At 38.2% G+C, this 20,683-nt stretch overlaps 2 protein-coding genes across 2 annotated transcripts; both read right to left on the reverse strand.

The window, feature by feature from the left end:
• Positions 1-8,186: 8,186 nt before the first annotated feature.
• HOXC8 (homeobox C8) lies at positions 8,187-10,720 on the reverse strand. Its single transcript, XM_077838567.1, has 2 exons — positions 10,285-10,720; positions 8,187-8,479 (listed from the first exon to the last, which is right to left on the reverse strand). The coding sequence occupies exons 1-2, from the start codon at positions 10,718-10,720 to the stop codon at positions 8,187-8,189; spliced, it is 729 nt and encodes a 242-aa protein (XP_077694693.1).
• Positions 10,721-17,233: 6,513 nt separating this feature from the next.
• HOXC9 (homeobox C9) lies at positions 17,234-19,707 on the reverse strand. The gene is made up of 2 exons (XM_077838605.1): positions 19,170-19,707; positions 17,234-17,478 (listed from the first exon to the last, which is right to left on the reverse strand). Exons 1-2 carry the CDS (start codon positions 19,705-19,707, stop codon positions 17,234-17,236), a joined length of 783 nt encoding a protein of 260 aa, XP_077694731.1.
• Positions 19,708-20,683: the final 976 nt, after the last annotated feature.

The following is a 20,683-nucleotide window of genomic DNA, read 5'->3' on the forward strand; positions in this document are numbered from 1 at the left end:
TCATGTTGTTATTTAGGTACATTGTTTTGTACTGTAACTTTTACCAACAGGAATTTCTATTACAAATCTAGAGATGCTTTTTCCATGAGGGGCTGTCATGTCAGGAGAGAAAAGAGATATATACTTTCGAGGAAATTAAGCTAATACATTACATACATTCTCAAATTAAACCAATACATATCTCATATATTGTTCTCTCTGGAACGAGTGAACAAATGAATGGAGGGAGGGAGAGAGAGAGAGAGAGAGAGAGAGAGAGAGAAGGGGAAAGAGGGGGAAACATAGGTAAAGAGATTATAATTTAAATTGTATATGTTGTAACTGAACAAAAATTATTCCGAGAAATTAAAAGACAGGCGAGAAATTGAAGACCGCATAAAATGTAAAGATCAGCATAATTTTAAACAATGTTATAATAGTAACAACAACATGACAACATAAAAACCAATATAAAAATATCCCAGAAGAAAGTTATTACTGTACATAACAGAGGGTGGAAGGAAATATTTGAAATGGTTCCTTCTGGGACGAGAGACTAGAATGTAATGCCCGTAATGATGTTTTTAAAGACTATTTGGACCAGAAGGCGGAGTTTGTGAATAAAGGACGATCTCGAAATTTAAAAAGTACTTAAAAAATGAAAACTCTGAGGGGGGCAGGCGGCATCTCCCCCCCCCCCCCACCTCCATTTCAATCATTTGTTGAAACCCGTGGGGGCTGGGCCAACCAGCCCGTGGCTGATGCACACAAATAGAAGCAAACCCGTAATTGCTCATTAAAAATGGCACTAAAAGGCTTTGCTCCTGCGCTTCCTGGATGCGGCTGGCTGCCTACACTGCGCATGTGCGCTAGATAGTCAATGATTGCCTCTTATTAAAAGTTTGGACTGGGATTATTTTTCATTTTCATGGAAAATGTCGCTTCCGGGTTCGCTCTTCTCTTCCCCCCTCCTCCCCTCCCTCCCTCCCCCCCCCCCCCCCGCCAAGGTTCCAACCGAGCCCTCTCGGTTTCCTCTCGTTTAACCAGTAGATCAGATGCTTTCTTAGGCCTTTCAGTAAGTCTCTCCCCCCTCCACCCCTTCCCCAGCACAGCACCACCCCTGTTCACACTGCACCATTGTCAATGGAAAGGCAGACTGCAGCACGCATCTCTGTCTGTCTCCAGCAAACCAGCTCCCCACCAATGTGACATCACCACCCGTAAACCCTTTTTTCACCGAATTAACTACATTTGTGCCGATCCTGGCCATATTCTGTCATACCCAAGCTACACCCCTCGCCTACCCCTCGCTCGCAAAACGATGCATCATTATCTTTAACACCCATTGCTATGGATCATTAGTTACACATTTTAGCCAATAAGGGAACACTTACCAATGTTGCCTGTCTCCCCCTCTCCCACTCTTTCTCTCTCTCTCTCTCTCTCTTTCTCTCTCTCTCTCTTTCTGTTCCACTGACGCTGCAGCTCAGCTCCACAGAAAGATTTAAAAAAAAAAAAAGATGGAAAACAAAAGCAAAATAGTTCTTCTCTGGTTGGACAGGGGCTGGGGGGAAGCTTGGGAAGGCATCTATTTTTTTCTCTTTAAAAAAAAAAGGTATTTACAACTCCTTGTGCCCCTCATCATTGCATCCTCCAAAGGCAATGTATTGCGTTTTGCCCCTAGGGGTGGAGAATAGGAGGCGGCAACAAGACGCAGCAGTAAACTCATTATTCCCAAAACGCCCAAAGCAACCAACAATTCCAACCCCAAGGAGGGAAAAAAATCTAGATTTTAAAAAAAATAATAATAACGCTAATAATTAGGTGGGGGAAAAATACCATCCTATCCCTGGCACTGCTTGGACTGTTAAAGGGAGGACTACTGTGAAAGAGTCATAAGAGAAACCACAATAAAAAGTTCACGTTCATGGATGGAGTCCACATGACTTCCTGTGGCCAATCCAACTTGTGATTCAGTCGTAAACTTTTATTGCTTAGCTGTAAATTTTCTGCAAACAACCAGGAATGCGTTGCATTTTTGTGACGAGTGCAAATGCTCTCGTCTGTCGCCATGTTTATACAATTCTTTTTTTAATATTAGTAATTTTTTCTCCTCTCTTCACCCCTCCTCCCATTTAAAGCAAGCAAATTAATACTGGGTATATATAAATACATATAAGACATACATATATATACACACGCGCGCGTCAGTACTAGATTTTAATTTCTTAGCATTAGTGCCTGTCTTAATGTGAAGCCTTTTTTGTTTGACCAGGGAGATATGGCCTTCACAATATAATGGTTTTTATTTTTATTATGGCTAATTAATTGGGCTACTTAGAGAGATCAACATGGAGGAAGGATGGACTTTAAAGAGGCAGGAAGAAAAGGGGGTGAACTGGAAGGTTTAAAAATAATAACATTATAAAACCGTGTTAATTTTCAGGAAGTAGGAAAAGCTAAATAACACTATTGTGTCCGCAAGCTCCTCGAGCTAACCTAATTAAACCGTGTAGTAATATCTCTCGGCAACACAATATTCTTAGGAAAGGGTGTGTCCACTTTCACTAGCAAGCTCAACACAAATTTGCGATCCTCAACCCTCCTTTGGTTTTCTAAATTATAATAATTTTGCTCTTTGGCTTGAGCCAATCTCCATATCCTGCCCTGGGATATTAAGATTCAGAGTGAAGTTCTCCAAATAATAGTCAAAACTTGAGCAGCTGATGCGGTATTTACCCATAAACTCCCACATTTTTACCCTAAATGTTGGTGTGATTTTTTTAAATTAACAGCTTCCGATCCAATTTTACAGTTTCATGGAGGGATTTTTTTTTAATCACTCTGTGACTGGAAATCTCAGCTAATACTAGTTCTCAAGGAAACATCTCAGAGTCTGGTGCTTTCGTTGAATCATGCGACAGGACGGGCAGGAATTATATAGCAGGCGATATTATGTTTCTTTGAGTTTTTAGTTGGGGCCTGTGCAAACACTTGAAAATATTGATCTGGAGTCAGAGAGAATTTTTTTTTTTTTTTTTTGTCGGGTACAGGCCTGCTTTGATCCTGTGGAGACGTCCACAAGTCTGCAAATAGACAACCGCAAAGACCAGATCTCCTAGTTTAGATTAAATGCTACATTTTCTCCCCTCTCTCCCCTGGTTGAAACATTTTACAATCCCATCTCTTAGCTTCAGGGCCAGGCATGGCAGAAAGCTTTGGGAGGAAAAATACACTTTGTCGCAATAACTGAACTCAGTCATTTGTCAGGCATTTTCATACCATGTTCCCCTATTTCCAGAGTTCAATTCTGCAGGTACTTCTGGTTTGCTTGCTTTTTTGGGGGGTGGGGTGGGGGCTAAGTGTGTCTGTCTGTCTGTCTGTCTATCCGAACAACACAAAGGTTGTAATACAACCGGATGGAAGGGAAATTACTTTATTCACTTTACAAACCACCAATAAATTTTATAACAGGTAGTTAAAAGTTACGAGGGGGAAGCAACCACCACAACAGCTCTAAGAACACAATGGACTCCTCATTTTCCAACGAGTAAACCAGAGAATAGAATCCATATAGTGAACAGGAAATTTTAGCCCTGCAAGTCAGAGGTAACCTGTCCGACACGTTTTTCCCCGCACTTGAAACATTAGGGCCCATGACTTCAGTATTTAATTCTCATTCCCTTTATCCAACAGCCTTGTCTAGGAAAATAGCCTGTCGCTTCTTTCCTTGAATTAAATATTCGAGAAATAATTTTCCCTCCCCAGCCCCTTTGGAAAAGGTAACAAGAGGATCAAATCTAGGAAGGGGGAGGGGAATATAACAGCTAGAAAATGTGGAAGGATTCATTTCTTTCCAAGTTTTGTTTTTCAAAGTTTCCGTGTTCATCCTCGTCTTTTTCAGCCCATCCTCCAGCCTATCTGCATGCAGTGCAAAAAATAAAAATAAAATAAAATAAAATAAAATAAATGCCCGAGAAATTCGTTGCCTCTAAAATATAATCTGTGCCCATTTCGAGTATAAAATCTAAACGAATTTTTTAGCCTAATGGCAGCATTGTCGTGTAGCTGCTGCTATGATTAGAATAATAAATTAAGGCAAAATGAGCAATATGCTCAAACTCAGTTTTTTAAGGAATTACATTTTTCACAAATCACAAATGGAGATCCGAAGGAAATTTGATTGGCTAATAAAAAGCGTGAAATAGGATATTTCTCACTTCAGGCGGGTAGATGAGACTAATTTCAGTAATACTGAAGCAATGATCGTTTCTGAATAAGCCACTTTGTGAACAGCATATCTTCTTTCAAATTACTTTACCCCATAAAATCCTCTTTTCTCTTTTTCTCTTGAAATGGTGGATGATTACAAAAATAACCGGATGTCAAATGAAGATGCGACTTTGTTGTGTTGACTAGACAGCATAAACATTCACCCCAAAAGTTACTGCTTCACTTGAAGTTTCAATAATTTAACTCCTAACCGTTTGATAGATGAGTGTCGCTATGTGGTATTCGTTCATATAAAACTACTTAGAGATGTGGATTTAAATATGATGGATAGACTGCGCATACAACTTTTTAAAAAATTTTGAACAGAACAGTTTGATAAGTTATCTTTCTTCTTTGAACCTCTCTAAGAAGAGTATGGGTTCGACAAGACCTTAAACAAAACAAAACAAAAAAAGTTCAGTAATAGCGCAAGCTGCTGCCTGCAAAGGCTCCTTAACATTGCTGTGGAAGGTGTGAAGAGCATAGATCCATTTTATTGAAGCAAGAGGAAGAAAACTTCGGTGTTGTAAATGGCATGAATAACCCTGAAGATTATACCTCTGCTAAAATAAACCAGCCTATTCTATGCCTAATAAAACAGTTTACCTTAAGTGTCTACATTCGAAATGGAAAACTCTACAGTGATCCTTATTATTTTTAGCCCTTTCGTGGAGAAAATGAGTGCATGAGCATATATGTCCACTCTAGAATGTACAATAACATAGAAGTGTGTGTGTGCTTGTGTATAATTCTAGAATTCGGGAGTGAAGGGAGAGTATACTTAGAATTCGATAGATAGATAGATAGATAGATAGATAGATATTCCTATCCCCCCCATCTGCACTAGAATTCTACATGGACACATTCTTATTGCATATGCAAATACATTTTGTGTTTGTATTTTGAACATGAATAATAGGCACACATACAATCTGCATTGGAAATTCTAGAATGAGACATACACACATCCATGTTCCATATGCATAGGCATTGTTTGTGTTTGTGTTTTGAACGTGAATACATGCACAACATACAAAGTGCACTAGGTTTCTAGAATGAAACATACACACATTCATATTCCATAAGCATATGCATTGTGTGTGTGTGTTTGAGCATTTGTATATGCACACACATATAAACGGTACTAGAAATCTAGAATTACACTTATACATCGTCATATTGCATATACATTTGCATTATGTATATGGGGGTGTGGGAATTGTGGGGTTGTGGGGGTGTATGGATATACATATCAGTATCGATTTAATATGTTATAAACTAGTTCTTCCTCGTTGTATACTCTTCCTGAGCAGTATCCAACATTTTCAATTATTTGAGGCATTTAAATCCTTTAAGCTTGGTGTTTTGGGTTAAGAATGTCCCAACCCCAGTCTCTTCTCCAGACATAGTTCAGGGCATCAGGATGTATCTTAGGAATCTTGTGCTTTCTTATCTATACTTTCGTTGTAAACAACCCGCCACTTTTATATCCACTACTCCTATATGATGTAGTCCATTTATCAACAGAAAAGAAAAAAATAAATATTTACAAGATCAGCATATATGGTTTAACAAAATGATGGTGGGTGGCATATTTATAATATTCCTATTTTACAAAGGGAAGAATTGAAGCCATCACATTCAGGTTTTATTGGAAGAGATTCAGTGTCGTGTCACTTAGAGATCTTCAGGTGCAAGAGCGATAACTGGGATTTATGTATTGATTCATAAAAAGAATTTCTGATTTTGTATCTGAAAAAAGCTATTCATTGCTTTCATGACAGTTTTCTTGGTAAGATGCTTATGAGGGTTTCTCTTAGTTAACTATATTCTCATATAGTCCAAGTATGGCTTGTGAATATCTCTACAACGTAGTTAAGACACGTTTTAATGTATACATAATCTCTTTCCAATCTCTCAATCGCTTTATAACGATCGCTTGCAAGTAGCAAATTGCACATACATATGACATGAGAAATTCTGAATCTTCTGGGTTATTGTAACCTCATTTTGAGGAAAGAAAGAAAGAGTGATGGGTTTGCTGCACTTTAGAGCTATGGAAGACCAGAATGTTACACGTTTGAGACCTCTCAGTAGAAGTTCCCAGGTGAGGAAAGTAAAATAAAGATATTTACATTTAATACATTGTTCTCTCTCTCCCCCTCTCCCTCTCTCTCTGCCCCCCCCCCCTCCCAAATCCACCCCAAGGAAGGTGGACATGCGTAGGCATGTTTCATACCAAGAGAAGAATTTTAACAATGAATATGTCTGGAAGCTTGCAACTTGAAAATGGAGTTTTAAAAAAAACACTAAGATTACATATCAGTAAACAATACTGCATTGGTAATGATAATACCAGGTTTTATTTGCCCCCTGGCTTATTCACCATGTCTAATTACCCACATTTATTGTAGCTGTGCCAAGAGTCAGACATCCTGATTTTCTTGCAACTTAAAGATGGCTCTTGATTTTGAACTATGCTAGCATGGCGACTAGTAACTTGAATCTATGAAATATTACTTGGGACTCATTGGCATCTCCTAACTGCGTGTGTGTGTGGATGAATGGTTTTAAATTTATGCATAACAATTTACGCAACTCAGACCTTTTAAAATCTTTTTTTAATTATTATTATTTATTTATTTACGTAATGTCTCACGTATACAATACAAATCCACGGTGTCCAGAAATTGGCTTCTGGCAGAAATTGCTACATTCAGAGTTTGAACACGCAGAACTATGCTTTTACATAAAACAAATGACTTTTTTTTTCGAGCATGTTGCATTAACAGATAAGTCAAGACAAATAGATAACTATACATTCAGTGCAATTTAGTTCTACACTACTTTATAAGCACAATAAAATAATACAATACTGTGCGTTCTCAACTAGGCAGTTTCAGTTGTTGGGAAATTTTTTTCCAAGAAAATAAGCAGCAACAAATACAACAAAACCGCATTACAAATACTTTGAAAGCATGACTCCTTCTATAGGTAGTGAAAAGTACATTACAAGTTTTTTTTATTATTATCATTTTATTTTATGCTACTTAGTAGCTTGCATCAGGGCAAAACGTAGCTCGCTCGCTCTTTTCCTTTAATAAATTCTGACCAAGTAAAATTTAGGATATGTAAGCCCCTTGTTGATAATAGATTTGATTATTATTGCAGGTTTCCCTTTAGGTAGTATATTAAGAATTTCGAGTGCTCACACAGTGAAATGGTAAACAGTGCCTATATAAATCATGAAATGTTAGGCTCTTAGCCTTCATGTTTTGGCCTACCGAGACATAGGCGTATAGGTATTATCTACATACAGATATAGTCATATATAGCTAATATGTGCGTGGTATCACCTATGGTCATCCTCCAATCTTCCAATTCAGACAGGCAGCTAAAAGTTAAATGATAATTGGGTATTAGCACTGAAGATACGTAGATATATAGATATTTTTAAAAAGCTAAGACTAGCAGAAAGCAATATCATACTTCCCCTTGGATCATGAATGGGGAAAACCAAGGTAGAGAAGAAATACTATTCAAACCTATTAAAACTAATACATAAGATGCATACATTTATATATCTATCTATATATCTTTATCTAGACAGATAGAAGTGGGAGTAGGGGAGAATCTACTGTTTGGAGATGTGGCATTTGCTTCAATGATTGTTTTGTGTTGTTTTTCCCCCCTCCTGTTGTTGTAGTAAAGCCAACTATATATTTATGAAACCAAAAATGCCGCTATATATATATATATATATATAGAAAAAAGTAGGGGAAGTTGTTCTATGACAATAAAAAAGGCTAGAACTCTTTGACAGGTAGTTACTGCTGTGTGAGGCTCTCCATTCTATACTCTATAAAAGCAAATGACCGTCGTAAACATCTCGATTTATCATCTGCCATAAAACGAGACTTCAAGGAGCTGAGAAATCAGTCCTTGCTTTCTTCTTTTTCCTCCTCTTCTTTTTCCTCTTCTTCATTCCCTTCTTCCTCGGTTTTCTCTTCGTCCCTGGCCCCCGGGAGCTTGTCTTTGTTGTTTTCTTTTTTCCATTTCATTCTCCTGTTTTGGAACCATATCTTCACTTGCCTCTCCGTCAGTCCCAGGGCGTGAGAGACCTCAATCCGCCGCTTCCGTGTCAAATAAGGGTTGAAGAGGAACTCTTTTTCTAGCTCCAGGGTCTGATACCGGCTGTAAGTCTGCCTGCCACTGCGCCTTCCGGGAGCTATAGAACACAAACAACATAACTTGTTAGATCTCTCCTTGTGCTTTTTTTTTTTTTTTTTTTTTTTAACTCCTTGCCTGATCTTTCCTAGAGACACTGGTGGTCTTCCCTTCTCTATGCCTGCAGCCCCTCGTGGTATTAAACCGAAATAAAACAAACTGTTTATTTTTCATAACAACAATAATAATAGTAGCAGTAGTAACAATAATAAACCCTAACCATGCTCCCTCCCACCCCAGACCCTTCTTCTGCAAAATATCCACCTCTTGTTTCCCTTTGCAAAAGTAATTCATAAAATATATCCTCCCAGCTTCCTAATATTTGATGGATTTTAGCTGTGGTGTTAAATCAAATGAAACAAGCTATTTAATTTTCTAACTATATTATTATTACTAATCCAACCTCCCCCAGCCCACTCCTCTTCTGCAAAATGTCTAACTGTGGTTTCCTTTTGCAAATGTAGCTCACTAAATATATGTTCACAGCTTCCTAATATTTTTGAGCCCTAAGGACCTGCATTTTTGTTGAATAAGTTACCTCTCCCTTGTGTGATTGTATTATCAGTGTGTGTGTGTGTATACACATATAGAGATGAGTACATATGTATATGTATATACATACACAGGAAGTGTATTGAAAACAGCTACATAAATAGACATTTAAAACAATAACAGAATAAGGGCTTATGTATCTGAATCTGACTCCTTACTCTCCCTTCTCCATAGTACTTACTCGGTGAGAAAAAATAATAGATTTGCTAAAATATCTTATAGCTCGAAATTATGACATGTGTTTACCTGTAAATCAAAGCTTTGATAAATAACGTTTTCCCCCTTTATGTCTAATTTAAGCCTTTTCTGGGCCAAAGCCTATAAGCTTTTACAAGGCAAGTGGGTCTTCTTGAGGGCTGGGGGAAACTTTATTTCTTAGATTGTCCTTTAAAATTAGCACTCGGTAGTCTAACCTTCATATGTTTTGAATTAACAAGTATTATATACAACCTGGAGGCTAGGGGAGAGAAACTTGTACTTTGAAGTATTTAGGATTTTGTGCAAATGAGGAATGGTTGCAGTTTACTTCGTCAAACAAAGTTCTGTTAAGTCCATTTTCCTTTCTCTCTTTATCTTTTCCTGTCCAGGACAGTAGAATGTTCCCTCCACCCCACCCAGCTCTGAACTAAGTTCCCCTTTAAGTTTAACTTTTATTTAATTATATATAAAGATAGATAGATCTAGCTAGATATATAGATCTAGCTATATATAGATATATAGAGAGTAATACTTTACATATATACATATATATGTGTAATGCTTTACAAACACACACACACACACACACACACATATACATATATATATATATATAAACATACGTATGTAAAGTATGAATAATTCCCTTATGCAAGTTCCTACCTTTTAGCCTAAGTCTCCAAGCGGTTAAGAAAGGCTATATGACATTTTAAAGAGCAGTGTATTATCAACATGCAAATAACCTCGTGGGAGCTGTATCTTATTGCCTATCCTCAAGGCAAGCAATAAAAAACAAGTTTTACTTTATTGTGATTTAAAACCTTTGCACAGTATTATCACCTTGCTGTCTCTCTAGTAACTGCTGGCTTGTCTGATTTCAAAGGACTTCCTAGGAAGAAGAAATATTATTAAAAATTGCTCATTTCTTTCAGACTTTACAGCCATGCCTATCTTTTTTCATATATATATATATATATACATACACATATATATATATTTAAAGATATAAAATAAAGAAAAACAGTTAAAGGAGGAGAGTAAAAAAAATGTCCTAACCGTGTGGTCTCATCCATGGGAACATGAGACTGGGAGACGAATTTTGATTTAAATGGCCTTGTCCCTCGCTAGAGTTACTGTTGGAAGACGATTTACAGTCAGGATATTGTACAACGGTCGCCTCTTGCTGGGCACCATAAAGCGACTGCCTTGGTAGAGCTTCATATCCATAGAATTTAGACGCGTCTCCGTGACACGCCAAGGCGCATGGGTTTTGCTGGTATCCAGAGTTAGAGATGCTGGAGGTTCCGTGGTGGAAAAACTCTTGGACATGGTGTGAAGGGTGTTGGAAGCTGGGAGCGGTAGCGCCCGGACCATAAACCAGAGCATGGCTCCTGCTTACACTTTGTGGAAATCTGCAGTCGTAGTAAGTTGGTTCCAGCGATTCACCGCCTTTGTACTTGGAAAAAAGAGGATTTACAAAGTAGGAACTCATGACTTTCGCATGAAAAAAAAAAGTCTTTAATTCTAAGAGATTAGTGCTAGGCTCTCCCTGGACTGTATAAAGTCCTGAGTTTTGTGGCTTTTTTTTTTTTTTTTTTTTTTTTTTAATGAGCTCTCAAAGACGTTTCATAGTGCCTGAGTGTGTATACGGCTGCTTTATGCCTCTTAATGCTCTTGACTTCTCTTGTATCTGTCGGTAGGTAGAGCTCTCTCTCAGTTTGTCTGTAAGTTGCTCCTTCCCTTTAACACCATAGGCAAATTCCTCAAAATCCCGATGGTGTGGCGCTTTCACACGCGATTTGTACTCATCACTCTTCCACACCAAGACAGGCTAGAAAGAAAATGACAAGGATTTGGGGGGTCTTGAAGGGGGTGAAGGGTACGTGGAAAAACCAGCCTTCAGAAGGGAAGGGGGAAAACATATCTAATGAATGAAGGAGGGTTATGAAAGGTGCGCATTAATATCCTTAGGTGATTTTTTGCAAGCGAGCCTCTTCACTTATCTCAGCAAATACATGCGCCAGCGAGGTCAATTTAGGTAACCTCAACAGGTAAAAGAAACGCCAGCCAGACCAATTCGGTGTCAATAGAAATATTATTTTCGTGGCGATATTTTGATGGGGTTTAAAGACAAACAGGAAACCAACTGAGTGTTGGTTACGCATTTACAGTGAGGTTTTCGTCTCTTCTCTTCTGACTCTACGCCTGTAGGGTTATGAGTCGGCAGCCTATTCAGCTCGTGGCATCCCTTCTTCCGATTTTTGTTGTTGTTTGTTGTTGTTGTTGTTGTTGAAAAATCGAAATGGAACAAACAAACAAACACAACAAAAAGAGAAGCTGCCCCTATAGGAGACAATTGGTTTGATTGGTTGGTTATTGTTGTCCTATTTTAAAAATAAATAAATAAATAAATGAAGAGTCTGGGATTTTTTTTTCCCTCTTCCTTTTGGACCAACCATTGAAAACCCAGCGCTGAAAATAACAGGAAAGCATCATTTCAAGGAAATAAAGTAAACAATGCATTTAAGAAAGCTACTTTTGAAGAAAGAGAGGGAAAATGGGACAGAAAGTACGAACTCTCTTTTGTATGGGTATCTCTGCGTGTGTATCTGTGTGTCTGTGTGTGGTTAGGGTTGCCTTTAAAAATCGACATGTTTCTAAATCACAGACAGTTGTTTCCATGTTTTAATTTTACAGATGCTGCTAAAGCACCTATTTCCCCCTCTAGTTTCTCTTCACTGTGAATGACCATTCATTGAAACCTTTCACTTGAGACACTTCATTTTATGACAGCATTAAGGAACTCAGACCATTAAATATAGCATAAGCCAGCGGTCTTCCTCTTAAAATTTTGAGGGAAAAAAGGGCTGCAAATTAATCTTTCCTGTGCTGTTCTGCAGCTTTTTAAAAGTGAAAAAAAATCAAAGTCACATCTATAAATTATGGCGTGATATTAACTGTCAGCGTTTTCCCTTCAAATATTTCCAGCGATTGCTTCAAATTTTCCCCCTATGTTCTTTCTGAAAATGCAAGTTAATTAATTTCAGAAAAGACCTAAGAAATGCCAACTGTTCTGAAGTGTGGAAGAGTGAAATACATTTTAACCCAAACTTAGGAAGATATTTCCAGGGTTCCAATTCTTCATTTTAGTGGCATGAACTAGTTAAAATAACTGGCGAGACTGTCATTTAGGTGTGTTCTTTTTTTTAAGTAGACATCTTTTCAGGAGGGAGAAAACAAAACAACCCTTTCCCATGTCTGTTAGGTGTCCCCAAATAAAACAAATTATTGTATTTTCTCTTTCAAAAGCTTCAGAAATAGGGATTTGTAGTGTTTTTTTTTTCAAATACACACACACATATATGGAGAGCAATTTTCCAACCATGTCTTAGGTTATTACTGAAATGAAAAGATACGTGTACGGTGAGCAAATATTACCCACAAATTAAAAATAATTATAAACAGGGTAGAATTAGCATGTCGAATTTTACATGAGAAAATGTTATGTCTCATTAAACCCCTAAAAACAATTTAAAGGGGGAAATAAGCACCTGGGGATATAAACGCCTTAATTAGCAGCTGATAGTCAATGTGACCATTTTATAGGGATATGATCAACGTAATTCCTACTTTTAAATACCCAACAACTAAACATTCTGTACATGGCGGTGGATTTATATTTGATGACTGAGAATTCGGATAGTCTCTTCCTGAAATTAAATGATGTGACTGAAACATTAGCTGCATTTTTAGCCGCATGTGCATTTGTGTGATACCTAAAGATACAGTAAATAATGCAGACTATTTATCGCGCCCTATGAGGGCTTAACAATAAATGTTTACCTTCAAGGTCCATGCAAAAAGCACTCTCATTAAATCAGTTATGTGCAACTCTCAGTGCTTCTTTAAAATATCTTGACATTTACGGTCCAGGGAAAGTGCTCTTCTTTGTCTACAGTTTTTTTGGTGTGTGTGTGTGTGTGTGTGTGTGTGTGTGCCTCACCCTTCGGAATGTAGCTTTATAAATTTGTCTGTATTGTAGGATTCTATATATTTTTTACTGTATTTGTCATGGGTGTGAGTTATTTTTAATGTTCTGATCTTACTGCCAAAAAAATGTTACGGCTTCATTTTTTTTTTTTTCAGAAACATATTCTTGAAAAGGTGTAACTTGTGTTGGCTCTAATAAAGAAAAAGACTTCAACAAAACAGCTTTCTCCGCAAGCATTTTATATATTTACTGGTTGCTGCTGGACTGAGGGGCTCTGTGTCTCATCAGATATAATTAACCGATATTTTTTTAAAAAAAATCTATTTATTGAAAGACTATTTTACCTAAGACTCAGAGCTGTGCTACCATCTTGACAGTTTCTAATGTGTTTGCTTTTCCGATACACATTATATGCTAATTTACAAGTCATAGGTGAGGGAATTTATACATATTTGTTTTGATTTGTTTTTCTTACAACCTTTTAGAGGCCTAAAGGTGTAATAGGATGCGTTGTAACTTAATGGGCCAAAAGACTTCTAATATTGAACAACAGCGCCATCTTGCGTTTTCTTTACTCGAGAGAGAGAGAGAGAGATCCCCTCTGTCAAAAAGGGAAAGGAGCGGTTTCTTCAAGCATCTAAATCAGATTAAATCTAAAAGAAAGCCAAAGAAAACTGTATGATTTACTAAACTGTGAAGTGGCTATGGGTATTCTGAGCTTATCAGGAGGCATTTTATAACCAATAATTACACGAGTTACTGATTTCCCAGATAGCTTGATATGACGCCTTAGAGATAAAATGAGATAGTGATTGTTTCTTCATAGACAAGAAGGCAGTACTTTTGCACAAATTATTTCTGTTCCTTCTTTTTCTGCTAAGGAACGCATAAAAAATCACGACGTGTGTACACACTGACAAACAAACGCAACAGCGTACCATCTCTCCTTCAACCTTCAGTGCTTTTATCAGTTTTAATTTAGGGTGGTATTTTTCCCCCCTGAGCCAAGGGGGTCTGTTGTTTGTAGTCTGTAGACAAAACATTCCAATAATCTGGTTTCAAAGAGAAAAGCACCCACCTTATTTAAACCATAAAACAATTAAACCCAGACGTCTAGCCAGTTCTGTGGTCCTGTTTTGTTCAATTCTATTCAGCACACATAACAGTGAGACAAACAGAGTTGTAAAACTGGCTTTTTTTTCCCTGCGGAAATGTACCTATGGACAGCTTTCACAGCTGTAGTATCCTGTCTTTTTTGTGTGCTTTACAAAAGGGCCATTTTTAAACGAAGCAGGAAAATATATACACAGAGATGCAAACCATATGCCCAAGGAAGATCCTCCATTTGAGTATTATTGTTACATTCATGACCAGCAATACTCACCGCAAGGTTCTGAAAATGTGCATCTCTCTCTCTCTCTCTCTCTCTCTCTTTCTCTCTCTCTCTCTCTTTTGAAAGTCACGTTGCATCTTTTCTTTTTCTTATCGAAAGATTAAGGCTCTCCAATGGCAGATCATTCCAATGCCTGCTCAGTTATTATTCCCCACTATCAACCAGCAGCCAAATGACACTTAAAATTATGGGGCAACTCTGCAGTTAAGAGCCTTGCACATGAACTGTAACTGCAGCAGGATTTAAAACAAAACAACCCATCACCAACAAAGAAAACCCTCGACGGAGACAAAAGGGGCCATATCCCTTCCTGCCCATAAGCTCCAATGGGACTTGTGCGAGAGTAAAGACTGCAGGATGGGCTGGGGGAGGGTAAGCGACCTATGGTCTCTTAGGAAATGAGATCTGGTTGAATGGGGGGGTTCAGAACTGAGACGCATGGATCATTTCTTTTCAACGTTAATAAAAGCGTTTCATTACATAGCCACCAGAGAGGGGGGCCCGAAGCTGATTGAAAAGTCCCATCCAATGTGAGAACTTTTCCAATAAAAGGGGTGAACTTTTTCCATTGCAGATATGAGGTGGCCAATCCATTTTGAAATCCGAACAGTGTTTTTGTTGTTGTGGTTGTTTTTTAATAGAGTTTACGCGGAGGGATTTAGAAGGGGAGAAGACAGATAAAAATACATGAAATGACAGGACTATTCTGGGTTGGGTTGGATTCAGTTTTGGTTGTTGGTGGTGGTTTTTTGTTTTGTTTTGTTTTGTTTTGTTTTTGCCCATCATTCTTGGCCCTGCTAAAATGCTTTTTAACCTGCACATTTCAGTGGGCTCCTTAAGACGTTTCAAATATAAAAAGCAGGGGACTTGGGCTCTGAATGAACTGAGCTTTGAGCTTCCTCTGGTGCCAGGATGATGCTCAGACTGACCCATACCATACCACCTTAAAAAAGAAAAAAAGAAAAAAACCAGGATGCCATAAAAGCTAGAGTACAAATCAATAAAGGGGAGAGAAACCTCAAAACGTTAAGAAAGAAATATTAAAGGGCAATATTTTATAAAGATCATTGGGTAATGACTTCCAGGTTTTTTATTTCGGAGAAGGCTGAGAAGCAAGGCGACAAGCATGTCCTACTACCTCGCTTTGATTTTGATTAGAAAGATTAGAACCCTGCTCTCCGCATTTCATTAAAGAAAGGCACCTTATAACAAGTTTTGATGATTAAGCATCCCTCGCTGATCATTTTTATACTTTCTCTCCCCCTCTTGTCTCTCACTGAGCAGCCTCTGAGCACCCATCAATTTATATCTCAAGCTAAAAATGCATTGTGACAGCCTGTTCTCGCCCATCTGGGCCACTTAAAATGGTCACAAACTACGACAACAACAGAAACTTCCTACCCATTTGAGACTGGTGGAATTGGTCTCTACCTACCACAGCAGACAATCCAGACCTCTGTACAGAAAGAAAGGGAGGCGGGAGGGTGAGGGAAAAAAAAAAAAAAAAAACTATTTCATTGAGACCGAAAATTTCTCTCCCCACACACATTTTCTTGTTTTCTTTTTTCTTGCTTTTTTTAAAACATTCCTCCCCAATCGATTATATTTTATTTTGCAAAGTAACGTCCTCTGAGGTGCAAGGAGCTGAAGAAACCTACAAGTCTTGGCATCCCATTGATAATGCAGAGCAGTTGCTATATAGGCGGATGTCAGACAGAGGAATGTTGCCGCAAGCGCCCTTTCCCAGCATACATATTTAATCTTTTACATATACTTCGATTGCCTGGTCATAAATTACTACAATTAATTATCCAAACCTAAAAATTTATGGCACGTATAACCCTTACCTAAACGCATTTTATGATTATACTATTAAATACAAAATGTTGTGAGCGGAAACAGCGTCCTTTCTTTCCACCCATCTTCATTTGCTTCCTGTAATAAGGTATATTTCAAATTCCATTTCAACAGACTGCGATTTTATCAGTGCTAAATTCACTGGTACAAGGAGGGTGTCTCCTTTAAGAATCCCAACACAGCTTTGAATACCATTGCAAAATAAACTCTGGCTGTTTCTCAAGTGGAGTTTAAATAAAAGACACCTGCATGATAAGGTTTTTTTTTTTTTTCCTTCTTTTTTTGTAACGTTAAGTATATATTTACATAGAGCTGTTCTACTATAGCAAACATAACAATATTACAGAACGGGTCTGAGACAGGAATAAAATACACAAATAAGTACACCAGACCAACACTATGACAGAACACTTTTGAGCCTTTTTTTCTCATTTTCTTTTGTACAAAATATGCACTCACAAAGTCATGAAATTAAAAAAATAAAACACTGGATAAGTTTAACTTACGAAATAAAATACTAAAAAAAAATTAAAAAAAATTCAAGTACTTTTCTGTTTTGTTTTCCCGAAAAGGACAAAAAAAATCATTTTATTTTAGTTGCATTTTATAAAAGCATGGTGCTCCCAAACGCTTGGCTGTGTTTAACTAAATCTAAACACTGATCAGCACATTCAAAGTCAGAAACATTTCGAACCAAAGAAACAGCTTTCCCTTCCTCCCTCCCCTCTCCTCCTTTCTCTTGCATTGATTTGACTTTGCCAACTTTACTGCTGTTCTTTATCGGTTTTTTCTTTATTCATTTTCTTCATTTTCATTCTCCTGTTCTGAAACCAGATTTTGACTTGGCGTTCAGTGAGATTAAGAACTCTGGCTACTTCGTACCTCCGGTCCCGTGTGAGGTACATATTGAATAAAAACTCTTTTTCCAGTTCCAGGGTCTGATACTTTGTATAAGGACATCTTTTCTTCCTTGTGGAACGTGCGTGAATCCAATTTGCGACGGGATTGCCTGGGAAAGAAGTTTTTTTTTTTTTAAAAAAAAAATCATTAATTTCAACAGCTGGCTTCCCCTCTCCTCACACCCAGATTATTATTTTTCCAAAATAAACGTGTTTAATTAGGAAATTAGCAGGTAAATATTTTAAAGTAACCCTCAGAAGGCATTAATGTGTTTATTTTTGGAAGGGGGCCATTTCCTTTCCTTTTACTATTGCTCTCAGATAAAAGTTTCAGTAAATAAAACCGTAGCAATGGGTTTAAAATAATAATCATCCCCTAGCAGGAGTAATCTAAGAACATAGTCATAAAAAGTAAAAATTCCCACCATTTTATAGGCCCATAAACTCTCTTTACAACCTCTGCTCTCCAATACCTTCTCTATAACCATACTAGTCCTAGAATGACTAGCTTATTTTTTTTTAATATCTGGAGGATGCCACAGAATAAATTCATTGTCTCCAAAAATACAGTCTTCAAGCCTAAAAGACCTTTCTCTTTGCTGCCCCATCATCCCTACTTTGTTAGAACGAAAAAATTACACTGTTTTATCGTTAGAATCATCTCCTTGATCCAACTGTAGGCGTTTTATAGAGCCATCTACCAGCAAAGGAGAATGTTTTCCCTGATCCTACTACTTGTTTTATCACAGATCTACTTTATATAGTCATATATGGATACTTATCCCTATGTATGCATACATATAGAGATACATATGGGGATACACCGACACCCACAGACTCACCATTTATAATTTATAAATCACCATTTCATCAGATTGTTAGGCCAGAAGTCTTAATAAACACATGGCATGCTTGTGTATGTGTGTGTGTATGTGTGTGTGTGTGTGTGCGCGCATGTTTGTGTGTACAGGCATACACACTCACACAGACACAACTGGACGTTTATTCTAGTTCCACCAGATTTGAAATCACACTTTATTTTGCTCTCTGTGCATTGCCTCTATGCACACACTATACTGTCAGAAGCAACTGTCTGCATTTCAGAGACATATGGTCATTCTGAGATGAACATTTTAGAGTGGAAAAGACCGGTTACATCTGTAATGGTGCAAGGGGCTAATCAGATCCCCCATAGTGCTCAAGTTTTTGCACTAAAGAAGATGGGCTTTTTTTCAAGTGTTCAGTCCAATATCCTGCCTAAAGCTGCTTTTCGACTTTATCGCCCCATAGATTCTTTCTGCCTTTACCTCCCATAATCCACACTCCTTAACACTTTTCTCAGGGCAACCACCTTTCCGTTTATTCCCACATGTTGGGAGTATTTTATGAATAATTACATAGGTGGGTATTTTTAAAGACACGTATATACCTCTCTCTGTTTATTCCTGGGTGTTTTTCTCCCCTACCCCCACACCCAAATCACCGAATCAACTCTCAGATAGAAGGGACTCTTCTTGACTGAAAGGGGAAATATCTGAAAGGCAGGAGCTTTGGTGGGGAGGCTGGGTTATGAATATTTGACCAAAGAAACAAATAGATCCCCCCCCCACTCTCTTTTTTAAATAAAATGAAAATGAAACTACTTTTTCCTGAGATTAGACTAGGGGGATTTTTAAACCCGGGTCTTCCTGTATATCTGGAGTTTTAGGACAGGGCCCTCTAAGGTAATTTCATTTTATTGAGTACTGTACTAGAGGCTGTAATGCCTCCCCGGTTGTAAACAAGAATGACTTCAACTTACTAGGGTCTAATTCGTTCTTTTCTTCTTTGTGTTTGCTCGAAGCGACTGCCTCCGATTCCGGAGAGGGTATAGTCTGCGGAGTTCGGTCTCTGAGATCACCCGGGGATCCGTACATGTAATCCGGATAACTACGCCCGTCCACCGGGCCACATTCCGCCCTTCGGCCGGGGAAAGCGTCCGGCTTGAGCCCGTAATGCCTGCTGCTGGGTGGGAAGCCAGGGAAGGACACCGCGCCTGAGATGGGTTCCAACCAAGTGCGCATATACCTGGTGTCAGCCCCAATGTGAGGCTGGTGGGTATACGGATGGTAAACCACAGAAGACTGAGAATGCACGGGAGCCCATGAAGTAGTAAAAACGGCCGGTTTAGGGGCAAAACTGCAGGATGGAAAATCGGCACAGTCCGGTACTAATCCTGAAGGTCTAGCTGCTGCAGGGTGAGAGCCAGTGGCTGGGAACCTTGATGCCAAGAGCTCTTCATTTTCATGACTTATCAAGGAATCTACATAATAGTTGCTTATGGGACCAGAAGCCGACATGTTCCCCCCTCTTTTACATTCATAAGATTATTGTATGAACTGTATGTGTACTTTTTATCTTCTCATAGAACAATCAGGGCAGGTAATTATTTTTTCAGCCTTTCCCAGTTTGCTATTGGCTCTCAGCTCTCACGTGATTGTATTTACCCAAAAATACAGTGTGGATCAATCCGCAGGTCTTTTTTTTTTTTTTTTTTTTTTTTTAATAGAGACTATGCGACCTGGCTTTTCATAAAACTCTTGAAATAATGCAGACATTAGAAGCAATGCCTCTTGCATTTCATTAGCCAGAGGTGGCTATGTCTGGCATAAAAAGCTGCCCTGCTAGTGAGCCTATAAGGTATGTGTGTAAGGTATCCCAGGCACTATTTCTTGACGTAATTTGTCTCTGTCTGTCCTTTCCTTCTGCAGCTTGTATTCCATAGTGGATACATTAAATTGAATATCAGTAAAAAGGGACTGGTTCAAAGTGTAATAGAGGTATGCTTCCCATCATACTTCAGTATCACCCAAGGAAGGATCTGATTTTAGGCTCTTTTAGCCTAAAAATAAATGGACTTTTTGTCATCTGTTACAGGGAAGTACAGTCGTCAAGCCTGCTTTAGGGCAAGAAATCTGTTGGTCACATCATGCATATCTATTTTTTAATAACTGTCTCCTGGAGTGGAAAGGATAAGCTTATAAAACATGAGTGGGAAATAATAACACCACCACCACCCCTTCCCCAAAAAAGACAGCTTATGCAGACCCTCTCTGAATTATTCGGCTAGTAGCCAAGGATGTTTTTATGTCCTTCAATAAAATTTTTACGAGGATCATTTGATTGTTCATAAATGTGTCTTTCATTAAATAAAACTGGAAGAGTGAGTTTCAGCTATAAGGCGTAGCTGGGAAAGGGGAAACCTTCTGAATATTTACAGCAAGCAACAATGTACACTTGACACTTATTAATATTATTATTTTAATGTATGGAAAC

Source organism: Eretmochelys imbricata, chromosome 20 (genome assembly GCF_965152235.1).
Source record: "Eretmochelys imbricata isolate rEreImb1 chromosome 20, rEreImb1.hap1, whole genome shotgun sequence".
Lineage (NCBI taxonomy): Eukaryota > Metazoa > Chordata > Testudines > Cheloniidae > Eretmochelys > Eretmochelys imbricata.

Excerpts from the sequence above, each read along its gene's own strand:
- HOXC8 (XM_077838567.1), bottom strand. The coding sequence starts at position 10,720 with ATGAGTTCCTACTTTGTAAATCCTCTTTTTTCCAAGTACAAAGGCGGT. Across the intron at positions 8,480-10,284 it reads CCCATGGATGAGACCACACG|CTCCCGGAAGGCGCAGTGGC; the intron begins GTTAGGACATTT and ends TGTGTTCTATAG.
- HOXC9 (XM_077838605.1), bottom strand. The coding sequence starts at position 19,707 with ATGTCGGCTTCTGGTCCCATAAGCAACTATTATGTAGATTCCTTGATA. Across the intron at positions 17,479-19,169 it reads AAAGAACGAATTAGACCCTA|GCAATCCCGTCGCAAATTGG; the intron begins GTAAGTTGAAGT and ends CTTCTTTCCCAG.